Source organism: Lachnellula hyalina (genome assembly GCF_007821495.1).
Source record: "Lachnellula hyalina strain CBS 185.66 chromosome Unknown contig00123, whole genome shotgun sequence".
Lineage (NCBI taxonomy): Eukaryota > Fungi > Ascomycota > Leotiomycetes > Helotiales > Lachnaceae > Lachnellula > Lachnellula hyalina.
Window position 1 is genome coordinate 1 of NW_022157237.1, and position 15,580 is coordinate 15,580.

A 15,580-nucleotide genomic window follows, 5' to 3' on the forward strand; every position below is an offset into this window, starting at 1 on the left:
AACTGGATTTGGGGAGAAGCTGTTTAGCGCCGCGAGGGATGGCGTGGATCGCATGGGCACGAAGAGTCCGTTGCAGGAGGAGGCGAAGGCGAGTGTGGAGGGGAATTTGAAGAGTATTGGGAAGTTTTTTATGAGGGATATGAGTGGGTTTGGGGGGAGGTTTGGAGGGAGGAGGGAGGATGATAGATGATAAGAGATTATAATGAATAATTTTAGGAAATGATTAATGGGTTATATTCTTGAAGCTAAGCCGAGTTTGTGGATGAGACCTCTAAGCCTTCTGGTTTGTTTTGGACAATTATCTATTCATTTATTATTCTACCAGCCCATTGCTGACGTCTAGTGGCCGTAAGCTTCGTTCATCAATCATTAAACCCTTTCTAAAATCAAGAAGCAAAGCCAAACGCTGCCTTGACCCGCCTATTCAATTCCGCAGCCATAGCATTTCTCCCATCCCTAGTTCTCTGTACCGCATCCTTATTCTCTTGTGCCCTTCTCAATAGATACTTCATACACTCCCCTGTTGTGCCCCAGACCAGGTATTTGTACGCCTTGGGAATATCAACCTTCATCTCTGCGTCTCCTGCTTCCACCCTACCAGCTTGAACCAATTCGCAGCTGACTTCATCCGCCATGCCTTGTAGTTGTGCGTAGACTAGATCTATCTGCTCTTCTCCGTGTTTGGCCTGCTCGGTACGAAGCGCTTGGATTTTACGGACTGAGGTGTGGTTGTGGCCTGCCAAAACAACATTGACGGGTGGGAAGTCGGTCTCTCCGGGTGCGGGCTTCAATACAGAACCATAGGATCTGCGAGCAAGACTGGCTGATATGCCATTGTAGCAATCATCTGTATCGGCTTTCGTGTCGTGGATGAGATGTCTGGGATCAGAGCCTAGATATGCACCTCTGACTAGCTTGACACCAAGTGTGAATCCATCCTTCCGTGCAGCAGCAAGATGAGAGGCTAGGATCGAGGGAGTGGCTTTGAGGTATGCTTGGTAGGTGCCATACACGATTGCCTTGCCAGGTGTCTTTCCGTTGTATGCCCGCATGTATTTCAAGGTCCAAGCGTCAATGCCAGCTTGCACAGCTTGTTGTTCAGCATCGAAGAGGAGTCTGACATCTCGAGTAGCAGCAAGGTCACAGATAGAGTCGATAGCTTCCTTCAGTGCAGCAGACGGGCCGGTCTTTTGACTAAGGTCGAAAAGTGCTTGGCTGCCGGCACCGGTGAATTTGAGGGCAACGAAGTCACCGGGGCTTGCTATCCGTACCGTTTCCAGAGTTCCCTGTGCCCAGGGGTTGATCTCATTTCGTATGCATGCTTCGGCAGCTTCGTTGTCTCCAGAAGACTGTAACTTGCCCGTTTGACTCTCGTTCAGCACGACCTCTTTTGCGTAACCGAGTATGACGCCCTTGAATCCGAGGTTCTTCAAGCCATCCACCGTCTGCTTGACCTCTGCGGCGTTTTCTCCAGCACAGAACTGGCGATAGAAGGTCTTTTTGAGGAAGTAGCGGAGGATGGGGTTGTGATCTGGAGCGAGGATTGGTGATTGGGCGTGTGCAAGCTTGGACATTATAGCCAGTGAAGGTGTTAGGAGAATCTGCAAGCAAGTCAGCATGATGCCGAAAGAGGAAATGGCAGTGCGCGTATGGTGCCTACCCTGGAAGACGAGATGGATGTTATCGCCAATGACCTGAGAATGGAATGGAGGGGAAGGATCGACAAGGGGGGTACCCTTGGCGGCATTGTAGCAAACGTGGGAGGGTGAGGGGCAGCAAGATGGTGTGAGACAAGATCGGATTCTGACGCAAACACTTTTCCCGGTGTTTTATTATGAGATGGATGCTCAGCAGCGACATACGAAGATTGGCGAGAGACGGTGCGAGAGGAATGCCATCTTGCCGAAGATGGAAGTGGAACTGAAACAAAAAGAAATGTGCTTGAAAGTTGGAGGCAAGGACGAAGTGAATGGTTTGTTAGCCCCGCCATAGCATAGTCAGTCAGTCAGACAGTCAATGGAGAATATGATAGACAATTCTATCAATCAGTTTGACTGGAAGTGACAGTGACAGTGCGCCAGGTGCAATGGAATGGATTGGATGGGATTGGATTGGATGAAGATGAGGTGTGGTATGACAAGCAATTGAGGGAACACAAAGACCTTTTTATGTTCCATATCAATAGAACAATGCAGCGACTTCGGCGGGCAGCAGAGTGAAGTTGCTTTTTGCCTTTCACTTGTTCGCTGGTGAGGGAGGGGGAGGGGCAACAAGAGATACGGTCCTTATCTTCAGCCGACGAGAGCCGTTTGTTGGTGAACAAACAGCCCCGCTTGGATCTGGGTCGATTGCCAAGTGCGCAATATGACTGGTCGACGAAAGATGGGGAAGATAGCTTGAAATACTTTCGGGTCCCCCCTCCCTTATTGAGCCATAAACACATTACTCGGAGTCCTACAAAGCTCCACTACTCCCCCTCCTAAGCCTCTCACTCTGCTTCCACTTCGGCTGTTGTACTGCGCCGTCGATTTCGAAGTAGGAAATCCACGTAACCCGGTCTGCGACCATTTGCGGCTCCCAAAGCATCCTCTGCTAAGCCGTACGCAAGCCCGATAGCCAATCCAGTTCTCGCCGTTCTCGCTGCTGTTGCGATTGGGAATCGGTCTATCGTGATTATTAGTCGGTAAAAGGTCGGGCGGTTATGTTAAGGAGAGGATATGGGAGGAAAGGGAAGGCAGGCAGGGAAGGTGCGACCTACTCCATAAGCTGAATGATCCAGACACGACCAAACTAGCAAGAACAGTATTGATGAAATCCTTCGTCCTCCTGTAGCGATCAAAGAACTCTTCAATGGCAAAGAAACCGGCAGTCCAGAAGCTGATCCTCGCGCCCATCTTAAATCCCTCCTTGACACCACCCAATGACATGTTGTAGTTCTTGCTCTTGTGATAAAAGTACCATCCTGCCTGCGAGTTGGGCAATCTATGCGCATTCTCTGCCCGGAACCGTAGCCCAGCTTGTTGAGCGCCATGCGATACGCCCAGAGCTCCCCCTGCCATGAAGGACAGAGATGTCGCGAGAAGAAGCCGCACGGGATAGGGAATAGAAAGACGAGCTTCAGCCTTGGCCTTCCTCGCCCACTCCATCCTCAAGTTCCGTTGTTCCTCTGCCCGTAGCTTCTCTGCATCTTCGGGTTCCGTTTGACTGGCCATGGCGCTGTCTGATGAGAGGACGTTGGATTTGAACGAGACTGTACGACAGCCCCAGGTCTCCAATCCCGGAGGGCACACAAGAGGATTTTCGGTCACGGGATCAGGCGTTTTTGCAGGACGCGGGGCATTTGATTTTCAACCACCAGAACCTCGCAGGCGACGGTCAACATCAATGTTCTTCGCGGCATAATCGCATTTACGATAACATCTGTCTTCAGAATGGTATAGCTTAACGTCCAACCTATAACAATTGAAAGACTAACTCCAGATCTTTCAGGTCAAACCCCAAGAACCCGATCAATCGACCTACACCTTGCGCTTTAAACACGGCAAACACACCGTCCTCCTCTTCGCCGACCCCAACACGCCCTTCCCAACCCTAATTTCCGAGCTCCTCCAGACGCTCCACGAACGCTACCCCGATGGTCTCCCCACCAGCAACTCCCCCGATCCCGTTGCAGTTCCACACGATATACTAGAAGTGACGCTTGGCGTGCCAGTTGACGTGCATGATATTAGTAAGGGCTGGACGGAGCTGGATACTGGTAGGCAAGGGGGCTTGAAAGAAACACCTATGAGTTTGGGACTTCATGATGGCGGGATGGTGGCGTTTGCGTTTGATGGGAATGAGGAGAAGAGAGCGGAGTTTCATGTCGAGTTTAGTGATGAGAGTCAGCTGTATCCGGAGGAAGAATGATGTGAAAAGGGGGTTTTGAGGACATATTGGGAGGGCAGGGCATAGACTGGCGTTTTATGGCAAGGCGTGGATTTGCTGGTTTGGTTTATGGATTCACGAGATCTTTTACGAGATGGTGGGTGTTGGCAGAGCTGGAATGATATACCATGAAAATCACGGATTAAAGTCGAAGCGTTGATTTCCAATACAAGCCTTGGGGCAGGATTCTAGGATTCTGAGATTCTATGATATGTAATGCGTGATGGGCATCACTGAAAGCGATCGCTAGCCTACCAACCTCACAAGGCTTTCTTGCCATTGGCATGTACCTTGTTACCTCCAACAACTTTCCTCCCATCCGGGAGGACCTCTTCCGTCTTCCTAATTTCAGCAAAGACAAAAGGGTAAATCAAGTCACACACCAAAGCGGTGCCCCAGAGAAAGACCCCAAACGGCGACATGAAGTACTCATGAGCCTCCCTCCACATATACCACATAGCCCCATAATTGAGATACAGCCCAATCAGCGACCCTGAAGCTCTCGTAACCCTATACACACCATTAATTAACACCACCACCGAAAACCCACTCACATCAGAACATCACTTACCAAATCCCCCAACTCACACCCCCAGTATGCTGCCTAATCACCAACTGCCCCAAACTCGCCGCGCTCAAATAAGCCTGACTAACGCCCGCGCTCCAAAACCCCAATTCCGTCGTATCAGCTGCTACCCTGCCAAAATAATACTTCCCCTCCTTCCGCCCCATCTCCTGCTCAATCCACCAGCTGGCGCTCGCCCAGTGCCCCACGCAGCACCACGCGGTCATGATCCAAAAAACCTTGCCCAGGTGCCGCGCAATGAACGGGGCGTGTTTCCACTCGTTCGCGCCGTGCAGCACGAGCGCGTAGACCATGATGCAGTCGAGCAGACACCAGATGGCGAAGACGCCGCGCTCGAGCGGTGCTTCGGCCACGTAGAAGGCGTAGATTACTTCCCAGGCGAAATTGAAGGAGAGTGCGAAGAGAGGCATGCCGTATGTTTTTGTGAGGAGGGACTCGCGGGCTAGGAGGATGTAACATAGTGTCCTGGTTGGTTAATTGGGGGGTTAGCAATTGGTTCGAATGTGAGGGGGGTATACTTGAAGAAGTTGGCAGCTTCAGGGGTGTGGTAATATAGATAATTTGGTATGGAGGAGAGCTGAGCTTACCATAGGGAGCCTCCGACTTGGAGGAGAGTATTGGTTATGGGGAGGTAGTAGGGGGAGACGTGAGGTGGGGGAATGTCGTTGGAGCCCATGATGGCGGTATTTGGGGGTTGAGAAATGAGTTTGAATGAAAATAGTTGAGGTTGTGTTTATATTGTGTCGTCCCACCTTTTTGGGGAGAATCTTACTATACCTGGACAGCTCCAATTTTTGCTACAGTAACCCATTGTCAAAATGGCAAAGAAACTTGCCTACCTTTCAAAAACTCATGCCATAGCATTTATGAAGGTATGAAAAAGGAAATACGAATGAAATTGTACAGATTCCATGTCAATGTAACTTATCGAGACTGTTGTCACAAGCAGCATTTGATTAGGGTCTCATTATTTTACGCCAGGGGGAGAGCTTCAGTGGACCTCGGCACAGCTTCCCCAGATTTCGGGTCGGTCTAGGTACTAGATGACTGCCCCGCAACCTCACTTGTCAGCCTCGACATTAAAAAAGTCGTCCAAATGAAAACCCAATGCCTCCCAAATCTTCAAGTTCCTCGTTATTGAGAACAAGATCCACCCATCTCATCTTTAGCTCTTCTCCAAAGCCCAATCTAAGACGAAATTCAAGCTTTCTAAGTAGCAACAGCCTTGGGCCTTCTACTTCTTTTAAGATCTTTAGAAAATCAAGAGGGGTAGGATTATACAAAAAGACGATGGCGCCTCCTCGCCCAGAGCTAGAGAAGCAATATATGTCCTCAAATAGCAAGCCAAAGAATGAGATAGCAGAGCCCAAACCCAGTGCAAGGTTGGTCTTCTTTCTTATCCACTTTCTGCTTCTCCATTCTAACATCCCTACAGTATCCTCCTAATATCCCCTACCAATCAAATACTCCTCCTCCACCGTGTACGCACATCCAGTTCCTTTGCCTCGGCGCACGTTTTCCCAGGTGGAAACCTCTCAGCTTCCCAAGATGGCGAGATACCCGGACTAAAAGACGAGGGAAGACATGTAGATGGGTCAGCATATAGAATAGGCGCAATACGGGAGACCTTTGAAGAGAGTGGAATTCTGCTAGCCAAGAAAGAAGACGGGTCACTGCTGGAGGTGGAAGAGGATATTCGGGAGAAAGCGCGGAAAGATATCCACGCCGGCAAACTAAAATTCCAAGACTGGGTCAAATCCCTAGGAGGAGTTATAGATTCAGGTAGACATGTCTTCCCCATCCCATCAATTTTCCTTCTTGATCAAGTCCTAACATAAATAGACGCCCTACACCCTTTTACACGTTGGATAACACCTCCAAATCTCCCAAAGCGCTTCACAACACAAATGTACATCTACTTCCTGCCTCTCACCCAAACATCCGCCCAAAACATCATATCAGCCTACATCGTTCCAACCCCGACTTCCGACGGCGGGGTAGAGCACACCGCTGCTCTGTTCGCCTCGTGTTGGGATTGGTTGAACCAAGCTACGAAAGGAGAAGTCATGTTATTCCCACCGCAATACTACCTGATGCACCTGCTCTCCCCTTTCCTGATTCCCTCTCCTACACCTCTCTCTACACAAGAATTGCAAAAACAGCGCGACGCAGTGTTGGGGTTTTTACAAGGAGATGGAGATGGGAAGGGCGTGAAATGGGCGGATAAAGTTATGAGTCCCGTAGGGCTACTGATGCGGAAGAGTGATGGGCGGAGTGTGCTTTCGCTTGAGAAGCCAGGCCCGGAGTTGGTGGGGAGTGGGAGGGCCGGGGATGCGAAGAGGGTTGTGCTTGTGAAGTTCAGTAAGGAGGGGCCGAGGGATGTAGAGGTTAGGTGGAGGAAAGAGGTTTTGGATGAGGAGAAGAGAGAGAAATTATAGGATATAGATGGAAAGAGTCTTTTCACGTTGGTAGATTAAGATTTTAAATCTAATATGAAGTTAGAGCTAATCCAGGCGGGTTGCTCTTGCTATAATTTTCATGGGGGCTAAGTGGCTCCCGAACCCTTATTACACAGCAGCGGGGCTGACGGCCAGGCTGAGCACCTCCCATATAACAACTCAACACCCCCCCCCCCCCACCCTCCTTCCCCCCCTACTCACTTCCATCCGTTTTATTCTTCTCGAACTAACCTCTTCATCATGGCAGAAGTCTTCGGCGTGGTTGCCAGCGGCTTAAACGTAAGTCGGTTTCTTAAAGGAACACTTCCTCCTTTGAGTCGGGGTTTTCTTAGACGCAACCTCACCCTCACATCAATATCTCGCCTCCCAAACTGTTCATCACAGGCAGTGCTGACTTTCACCTTTGTACGGTTAGGTTGTCTCGCTCGCCATCCAAATCGCAGAAAGTATCAAGAAGCTCAAGGACTTCTGCGACTTAATGAAAGCCGCGCCGGACGAAATCCGTCTCGTTATTGATGAAGTCGAAACCCTGAGCCTGATTTTAGAAGATGTCGACAGAGACATGGAGCAACAATTATTTCTAGATCCAAGGACGAAAGCTACTGTCATGCGAAGTTACCGCCTCTGTCGAAATAGCAGCCAGGCTCTCAGAGCGCTTGTCGCTGAATTGGAAGATCATCTTGCCAGGGGAAACAAGAAAGGCAGCTTCAAAGTTGCAATAAAGCAAGATAAGATCGAGAGCTTCCAAAAGAAACTGGAAAGTGCAAAAGCGACAATGTTACTGGCCAATCAGTGCTATGATCGAGCGGTCCAGGGGCAGAACTGGCAGAGCCATGAGCGTGACATGCTGGAGATGCGGAACGCAGTGTCTGTGATGTCTAATATGGCGATAGTGAACGATTCTTCGAAGTACCGTGGCAATACCCAAGACGTTGTTGAGCAGGTGTCAGAACTTGAAGCAAGACCTAACAAAATATCTACTATCGGTGTATCATCGCATCCATTTCCAAGGCGAATTCAAGGGAGGAGAATAACGAATCAGCAACACAAAAGGCCATTTGGCCTCGTTGATGTAGTAACCTATAACCGAGGAAGCTCGACCTCAACTTCCATCTCCGTTACTTTGCCAACTTGGATATGTGCCCGAGGTTTTCAGATCCAGCTTACTAAATCCTACCAAGGTTGGGATCAAAGCTTCCGGACTTATAGAACAGTCTCGTCTCATGCAAAAGTCTTCCAATTCAGTATGGATGACAATGTAGAGGGTCTTCAACAACTTTTTGAATCTGGTCAGGCTTCCCCGTTCGAGGTCGACTCCGCTTCATGTAAGATTGTTACGCGTGACTATATCCAATGGCTAAATAATCTCAGTATGCTGCTTTACACCACAGATCTAAAACTTGCCGTTTCCTATTGGAAAATGGAGCTGATACGAATGTTCGCACTTCCTGGGGACGTAGACAATTATCAGGGATAGCATTTACACAAATAGGAAATTCGTATATAACAGAAAAAAATCCCACTGCATAGTTGATGCTAACCAGAACAGGACGCCGTTGCATACACTGGCAGCAAATATGGTCTGCGCTTCCCAAAACGTGAGCTTCCACGATACAGTGCAAGTGCTCTACACAATAGGGAATTCCGATCCTTTTGATACAGACGAGTATCAGAACACAGTATTCCATCGATTCATGGGCCCGCAATCGGTTCACGATTGGTTACGACGGGAAGAGGAAATGGAATTAGCGAGCCTGTCCCCAACAGAAAGATATGACTTCATCGCGTACAGTCTCTTTGGCGCTTACGAAACCTCTCCTGAAAGCATCCTTGATTTGCTCCCACAAGGTACGATAACAAACGATACAGTGCAGTATATCATGGAATGGGGCATGTTGAAAGGGTGGAACCTCCTTCATGCAGCTGTTAATGGTTGGACACGGGTATTGGCAGGAAACAAGTCTTTCGACAGCACTGAAACAGCTACGAAGGAATTCCTGATCAAGGAGTTAATTTCTAAAGGCGCTGATATTCACCATGTCTGTGATGTCAACGGCCACACACCCTTATTGACTATTCTATGGCAATTATGGCAAAGCCGTTTGGGTTATCGGGCTGCAGCTGTAAAGCGAGTAGTGAAGTCTTGGCTGAGGCTTCTGAGTGATTGCGACGTCGATCTCGAGAAGTATGGAGAAACAGAGAATTATATGCGGGAAGATCATACGGCTAACTGGATTCTTTGGAAATACTGGTCCGGGTATTTGGAAAGACGTGAAGTAACAGAGATTTGGATTGGCGAGACAGCAGACGACTTTCGTATCGAACTAGAGGATTTTTACTTTACGACAGATCTCGTAGCAGATTTCTGGGGCTGGGTCGAAGCTCCGTCGGACGAATACCTCAAGGTGCAAGAAGTACCTGGAGCGTGGCCAGAAGATTGAACTCAGGAAAGAGAAGTGCAGATATAGCAAGTACAAAAACAACGCCCCTTTTGCGAATCTCCAATACAAAGCACTTGCCTTTCAACACCCATCTTACAACCATTTGCCCAAACAACAGCGCCAGAAATCCACCTCAACTTCACCCCGAAGAGTATTCACAACTACCCGCAACTCGATCCGCATCTAGTGACAACCTCCCCAATTAAAAGCACAAAACAACAACAAACACCTCACCCATCAATCACCCACTCCAAACCAGGTACGCCCCCAAAACTCCACTAACTACACCCCCCCAAACATGACTCCCAGTCCCAGCACCATACCAATACGCCACATACGCATCAGCAGCCGGGACCACCAGCCCCGCCAAAAACACCGTGCCCATCGCGCGCACATCCCCCTGCATCTGCACGCGATGACCGCGACGCCGAACATAAGATTGCGCGCCCCGCACAGCGTCGCTAGCGCCTCGGTGAGGGGAGTCCGGCACGTCGCGTCGTCGCATGGCAGGCCGAAATGCTGTAGGAATGGACGGGTGCCGTTGGGAGCTAGGGTGCGAATTCCTGAAAGGCCGATTATGCCCGCGAAGCTGGTGGTTAGAATTTGGACGACGAGGGGGAGGTAGTGGGTGATGGGAGATGACATTTTGGAGGTTGGTTGGGATGGGTGGATTGCTTTTGGTTTTGATTTTGATATGGAGGTGAGAAGTCGGATGACTTGAGATGATATCGTGACTCTCGGGTCATACAGTAGCTTAGCGCAAGTCGGGTCATTTTTGGTGCCGTACGTACGGACCCGAGAAATGAGACTCGGTCCCTGAAAAGACTGCTCAAGGATCGTTGGCTGTCGCTACTCGTAACTTGGGGCCACTAGCCTATTAAATGGGTACTGCTTTTATGAAACATAATATGAGCGTCCAGCCAAAAGCACTTGCCCTTGTACTCCCATGTAATAGTACATAACTAAAATAAAATAAAATTGCCACTGGTCAAGCAGTCCATGTCAAGCTCCGATCAGAATTTCACCACTAGCAGACTCCTGCCGGTTATAGTAGCTGATCATATTCCCATAGCCTTACTCGGTATATACAATGTCCAAAACAAGTACAAGGCTCAATAACGACATCGCGAACCACCCCTCAGATTCTCTCTCCACAGACAGCAAACACTCTTACTCTCACACCATTTCTTCACTTCCTTGGCTAGCACCTCGCCATCCCAGCCAACCTTATCCAATGCCCCAGTGTTCAGCCATAGCGTCAAGTCCTCAAGGACGATAGGGTCGTAGAGAAGGATCTTCTCTTGCCAATTCGGCTTCAAGGGATCCGTAGACGGTGGAAGGCTGGTGACTGCTTTCGTGATGTGGGAGAAGAGGAATGTTTGCAGCTCAGCCGGAGTCGTTTCCGCCATTTCTTCTTCGGCCGGGTTCAAGAGTCGCAACGGCAAGGGCGATGATCCAAGTTGAGAGGCGCGACGTCGAGGTGGAGAAGGGGTCATCGGAGTATCGGAATCAGAGATTTCATCAACCAACTTCTTGGCTTTCTTCTGTGACTTTTTGGGCGTACGAATTTGTGACAAAGGGGTATCGCTGTCAAATTCTAAAAATTCAACCGTCTCCGTTTTCTTCGGCCGGCCAACTTTCGCTTTCGTCTTTGGTTTTGCTGGAGATGCTTCTGGGCTTGCGGCACTGTCCTTCCTTGGCCTTCCTCGAGGTCGCTTTGGGGAGGTGTTTTGGCTTGAAGCGGGTGGTGCTTTCGCTGAACTTGAATCTTTGACAGGAGATGTTGACAGAATCTTATTGGTTCCCAAAACACCCAATGCGACCCTATTCTTTCCTTCCCAACACTTCTCGAGTAATGTTAGCATCTGGTCACGGTTTTTGATAGGTTTGAATCGATAAGATGCAATCTCTTTCATCAGCTGTGCTGTAGAGTAGGAATCATAGTCAGGCCGTTTGGGAGCTTGCGATGCTTGTGGAATTGTTGATGATTGGCTTGGTCCCGGAACCTTGGGCTTCTTGGAGACCTTCGAAGGTCTTGGAGAATTTTGCTTCTGCATTGAGTTTCTCAAAGGACTGCTCAATAATTCTTCTCTGATTGCCGTCTCGATAGGCCCAACATTCGTTGGCGGCATCTGGTCCATTGTAGATGCTAGTGTCGACTTGCTTATTTCCTCAACATCAAGCCAGTCATCCGTATGACTGGGTAATGAAGTGGCGTTGGGCTGCATAGCAGAGACCTTGAGCATTCTTGCGACGGCTGGCGAGTCTACCATATCAATCATTTCTACATCCAACAGATCACCACTCGTATCACGGGCCCCAGCAGACCACAGGGTTCGTTTTGCTGACGCAAGAGCCTTTCCTCGGCTTGAAAAGACTGGTAAAGGCGAAGAACTGTCAAGTATATCAGAAAATGGATCATCCTCGATCTGATTTGAAGCTTGAATAGCCTCGTGTAAATCTCTAAGGAATGTTGGAGACTCCTCCCGCGCAAGCTGACTTGAAGTTCCGAATACGAAATCCTGATTGCCGACTTGTTTTAAAGCTGATTCTGGCGAAAGTAGAATTGGGGCTTGGGCACTTCCTTTCTTAGGTTTCGACCCCCTTTTGACTGGACTTTTAGCTCGAGGTTTCGCTGGGATTTTAAAGCCGTCATTATTGGCAGAATCCTTGTAGGTAAAGTATTGCAGCAGTGGTGCAGGTGCTGCGGGTGGTGAAGGTAAATCTGCTTCATCTTCTCTATATGCAGATGTAGCTTGGTCTGTGATAGTCCTTGCCTTTTTCTTTGGGCCCTTTGGTTTGGGCGCCACTGCTACTACTGCGGCGTCTCCAACGTTTGTGTTTGCCAGCTCAATAAGCTTTCGCTTCCTGGTACCAGCCCCATCGGGAGCCTTCCTTTCATTGGGATGTGCGTCGCTATTTGTAAACCCAAAGCTCTCAAGAAGGTCTTTGAACCCTGTTGTCTTCTCTTCCGATTCCAGTAAACCAAGTCCTCCCCTAGGAGTATCAGGAGTATCCACAGAAACTGGCATTATTGAAGACAGGGAAGTCGGTCGTGGCGGAGTCCAGGCAGTCCGTCTCTTCACGGCTTCAACCAATCCAAAATCAAGGGACTCCGCAGCTGAATCTATAGATTTAACCTTAACTTTCGAGGGCGCTTCCGCCTTCGAGCCCTTTGTGACTTTGCCCTTCGATATTTTCGTCTGAGTATCTCCATCTACCTTTTTCGCCCTCGGCTGTCTCACTGTTTTCTCTTTCACCAGGACATCCCCATTTTCATCCACATCTACCTTTTTCGCGCGAGATTTCCTCGGGGCTTTCTTCACCTCCCCATTTTCCGCAAGATCACCTCCACTTTTATTTGCTCGTGGCTTGCGCGGTTTCTTTACTTCCTCTCCCTCGTCTTTCTTTGCAGCAGATTTTCGCGTTGGCTTCGCCACCTTGTCATTGCTGGGATCGTCCTTCTTCGCCACAACTTTCTTCGTCCTGAGCTTTAAAGACTTCGTAGGTTCCGTAGAGTCGATATCATATATATCCACAGAGGCTAACGTCAAGGGTTGAATGGTATCCGCGCCTTGTAGATTGTCCGAGGCCTTCTGGAAAAGCGCCGCTGCACTCGTAAAGGACGCTGTCGGATTTTGAGGAATTGGTGCTGCCCGGCTGCCAGTGCGTAATATTTGAGGCTTTTTCATGAATAGATTACTCGGTGATGGTAATGCAGGAGATGAAGACATGTTACAAGTCCCAAACTGCCTCGGCGGAGTCGAAGAGAAAGTCAGGATGTCGGTTGAAGCCATTTTGAGACCAATTAACTTCACTTTGCGCCGGGCGCAATTCGACAATGGAAGGAACGACAGGGTCGGTAATGGTGCTGCTTGTCACATCTCTCAAGGATCGTGAAGGTTTATTTTATGTTATTTGGCGGTGGAGGCTTGTTGATGCCGTCTTCAATGTTTTGCGCGCCAAGATGAGAAAGCGGGACGGCAACCAACGCCAGAAATCACCATGACACGTGACACAGATTACAGTAAAGCTCGCTTAGCTGTGGTATCCCACCAAGACTCATCGAAAAATTGGCTTTTGGAACTCGTCCAATTTTCGAAGTTATCCATCAACCAGTGTTCTTCAAGTCCCCACCGCCAAAACTACCGCAAACATGGAAAACGATAAGGGAGAACTCGTCGACCTGTAAGCTCCTCGAAATCAGCAATGCGACGCTCAAACCCCCCATTCAGAAGGCTAATATTCGATTCTTCACAGTTACGTCCCCCGCAAATGCAGCGCGACCAACCGCATCATCAAGGCCAAGGATCACGCCTCTGTCCAGATCTCCGTCGGCAAGGTTGACGAGAACGGCCGATTCACAGGCGAGAGCCAAGTTTACGCACTGTGTGGCTTCGTACGAGCAATGGGCGAGAGCGACGATTCATTGAACCGATTGGCGCAGCGAGATGGTCTGTTGAAGAACGTTTGGAGTGGAAGCAGCCAGCGCTAAATTTGCACATTTGGGAGTTTCTTCTGGTACGATGAGCCTCGATCTGGACCTGCGAGGGACACTGTGCTAATAGTGGACCAGATTTGCGGTTTACGGTCTGGGTTTCTCTGGGAAGTCGGTCGGAATAAAGCATACCTGGTGGAAAGCATGGGCTGGATTTGGGCTTTGCTGAGATGATCACTTTTCGCATGTGATTACAAAATTCGAGGACCTTTCCCAGAATCGACCATCTTTCATTCGTGTTTGTGATACCTCCCGGAATCGAGAAGTTGCAACGGCTCTTCGAAACTCCTCGTACTCACTCCAGGGTGACCCCTTGTGCGAGGAGCCAGATTGCTATTTCGGTAGCATTGTAGCCGGAGATTGATATAATTCTAGCCTTCTGAAGAGCTGTGACGTTAGAGCATCTCGTCGGAGCACAGATACGGGCCGGACAATCGTATAATCCATGGGATTAGGCTTCCTTTTTATTTCATTCAATTCTGTAATCGTAGTAATGTTCTGTCACCATTGCGCCTATCTGCAAGAGTTCAAGCGACTCCCTGTTGGGATTACCAGATTGGGAAGCACCTCTAAGACACGAAAACGTTGATATGCCCCGTATGATCGTGCATCTCGACCAGAATGTGCAAGATCGATCCCTGGGGAAGAAGAGGGCTCACAAGTGATCGGGCTCTATTCAATTCTATCAAAGCAATAATTTCTGTTTTATTTGATGTACACAGGGTGTTAGTTGGCTGATTATCTCAAGATTGTAATACACAAATCAAGCCTGTCCTCCATTAGCTTTCAACACCTGTCCCGAAACCCACGACGCAGCCGGACTGCTCAAGAACGCCACGACCTCTGCCACCTCCTCGGGCGTGCCAATCTTATTCTGCGGGTTGAAGCCTGCGATCACCTTGAGCAGCTGCTCGCTCTTCCCATTCAAGAACAGATCGGTAGCCGTAGGGCCAGGTGCACAGCAGTTGACCATAATGCCTTTGCGCGCAAGGTCTTTGGAGAGGCCGCGGGTCATCTGCTCTATGGCGCCTTTGGATGCGATGTAGGACAGGTAGTTTGGCGTCACGGTGCTGGCGTGGCATTGCGTGGTTGAGAAGAGGACAACGCGGGAACCGGAAGACATGTGAGGAACGGCTTTCTGTTCTGAAGTCAGCTTTGTTTCATTTCCCTTTACTTCATTTCCATTCTTGATAAAGGTATGCAACTTACCTGAGTAAGAAACATAGGTCCCTTGACATTCAAGTTAAACGTCGTATCAAACTCCGCTTCAGTCAGTTTCTCTAGTTCATTCAAGCGCATAAGACCAGCGCACGCGATCAAGATATCGATCTTGCCCCATTTCGCAACGGTGGCATCGATAAGCTTGCCGATTTGCTCGACGTTTCCGACGTCTGCTTTGATGGCAATGGCTTGCTCGCTGCCGATGAGGTTTACGACTTCGTCGGCGTCTTTAGAGCTGCTAGCGTAGTTGACGACAACTTTAGCCCCGTCGCGCGCGAGACGGAGGGAGGTGGCTCGACCAATTCCCTTTGATCCGCCAGTCACAAGAGCGACTTTGCCGGCGAGGGCTAGAGATGAGGTAGACATATTGATTGATTTTTGTTGACTTAGAAAGTGTTTGTATATAGAGCTTGGAGGTTGTAAATGATTTTTGGTTCGTCTGATTTGG

At 49.2% G+C, this 15,580-nt stretch overlaps 8 protein-coding genes across 8 annotated transcripts; 3 read left to right on the forward strand and 5 right to left on the reverse strand.

Moving 5' to 3' along the window:
* Nucleotides 1-386: 386 nt before the first annotated feature.
* SPCC70.03c (putative proline dehydrogenase, mitochondrial) lies at nt 387-1,920 on the reverse strand (the record flags this gene model as incomplete). The annotated part of the gene is made up of 2 exons (XM_031151314.1): nt 1,863-1,920; nt 387-1,736 (listed from the first exon to the last, which is right to left on the reverse strand). Exons 1-2 carry the CDS (start codon nt 1,896-1,898, stop codon nt 387-389), a joined length of 1,386 nt encoding a protein of 461 aa, XP_031003406.1. The 5' UTR covers nt 1,899-1,920.
* A 568-nt stretch (nt 1,921-2,488) lies between these two features.
* LHYA1_G006376 (uncharacterized protein) lies at nt 2,489-3,212 on the reverse strand (the record flags this gene model as incomplete). The annotated part of the gene is made up of 2 exons (XM_031151315.1): nt 2,489-2,664; nt 2,759-3,212. The coding sequence occupies 2 exons, from the start codon at nt 3,210-3,212 to the stop codon at nt 2,489-2,491; spliced, it is 630 nt and encodes a 209-aa protein (XP_031003428.1).
* Nucleotides 3,213-3,431: 219 nt separating this feature from the next.
* LHYA1_G006377 (uncharacterized protein) lies at nt 3,432-3,909 on the forward strand (the record flags this gene model as incomplete). Its single annotated transcript, XM_031151316.1, has 2 exons — nt 3,432-3,434; nt 3,490-3,909. 2 exons carry the CDS (start codon nt 3,432-3,434, stop codon nt 3,907-3,909), a joined length of 423 nt encoding a protein of 140 aa, XP_031003429.1.
* Nucleotides 3,910-4,187: 278 nt separating this feature from the next.
* Nucleotides 4,188-5,189, reverse strand: andB (Terpene cyclase; the record flags this gene model as incomplete). The annotated part of the gene is made up of 3 exons (XM_031151317.1): nt 4,188-4,437; nt 4,499-4,978; nt 5,101-5,189. The coding sequence occupies 3 exons, from the start codon at nt 5,187-5,189 to the stop codon at nt 4,188-4,190; spliced, it is 819 nt and encodes a 272-aa protein (XP_031003427.1).
* Nucleotides 5,190-5,803: 614 nt separating this feature from the next.
* Nucleotides 5,804-6,951, forward strand: ndx-7 (putative nudix hydrolase; the record flags this gene model as incomplete). Its single annotated transcript, XM_031151318.1, has 3 exons — nt 5,804-5,895; nt 5,949-6,295; nt 6,356-6,951. 3 exons carry the CDS (start codon nt 5,804-5,806, stop codon nt 6,949-6,951), a joined length of 1,035 nt encoding a protein of 344 aa, XP_031003417.1.
* Nucleotides 6,952-10,525: 3,574 nt separating this feature from the next.
* Nucleotides 10,526-13,210, reverse strand: slx4 (Structure-specific endonuclease subunit slx4; the record flags this gene model as incomplete). The annotated part of the gene is made up of 1 exon (XM_031151319.1): nt 10,526-13,210. One exon carries the CDS (start codon nt 13,208-13,210, stop codon nt 10,526-10,528), a length of 2,685 nt encoding a protein of 894 aa, XP_031003412.1.
* A 359-nt stretch (nt 13,211-13,569) lies between these two features.
* On the forward strand, nt 13,570-13,908 carry rps21 (40S ribosomal protein; the record flags this gene model as incomplete). Its single annotated transcript, XM_031151320.1, has 2 exons — nt 13,570-13,601; nt 13,674-13,908. 2 exons carry the CDS (start codon nt 13,570-13,572, stop codon nt 13,906-13,908), a joined length of 267 nt encoding a protein of 88 aa, XP_031003411.1.
* Nucleotides 13,909-14,674: 766 nt separating this feature from the next.
* On the reverse strand, nt 14,675-15,498 carry stcU (Versicolorin reductase; the record flags this gene model as incomplete). The annotated part of the gene is made up of 2 exons (XM_031151321.1): nt 14,675-15,097; nt 15,121-15,498. 2 exons carry the CDS (start codon nt 15,496-15,498, stop codon nt 14,675-14,677), a joined length of 801 nt encoding a protein of 266 aa, XP_031003414.1.
* Nucleotides 15,499-15,580: the final 82 nt, after the last annotated feature.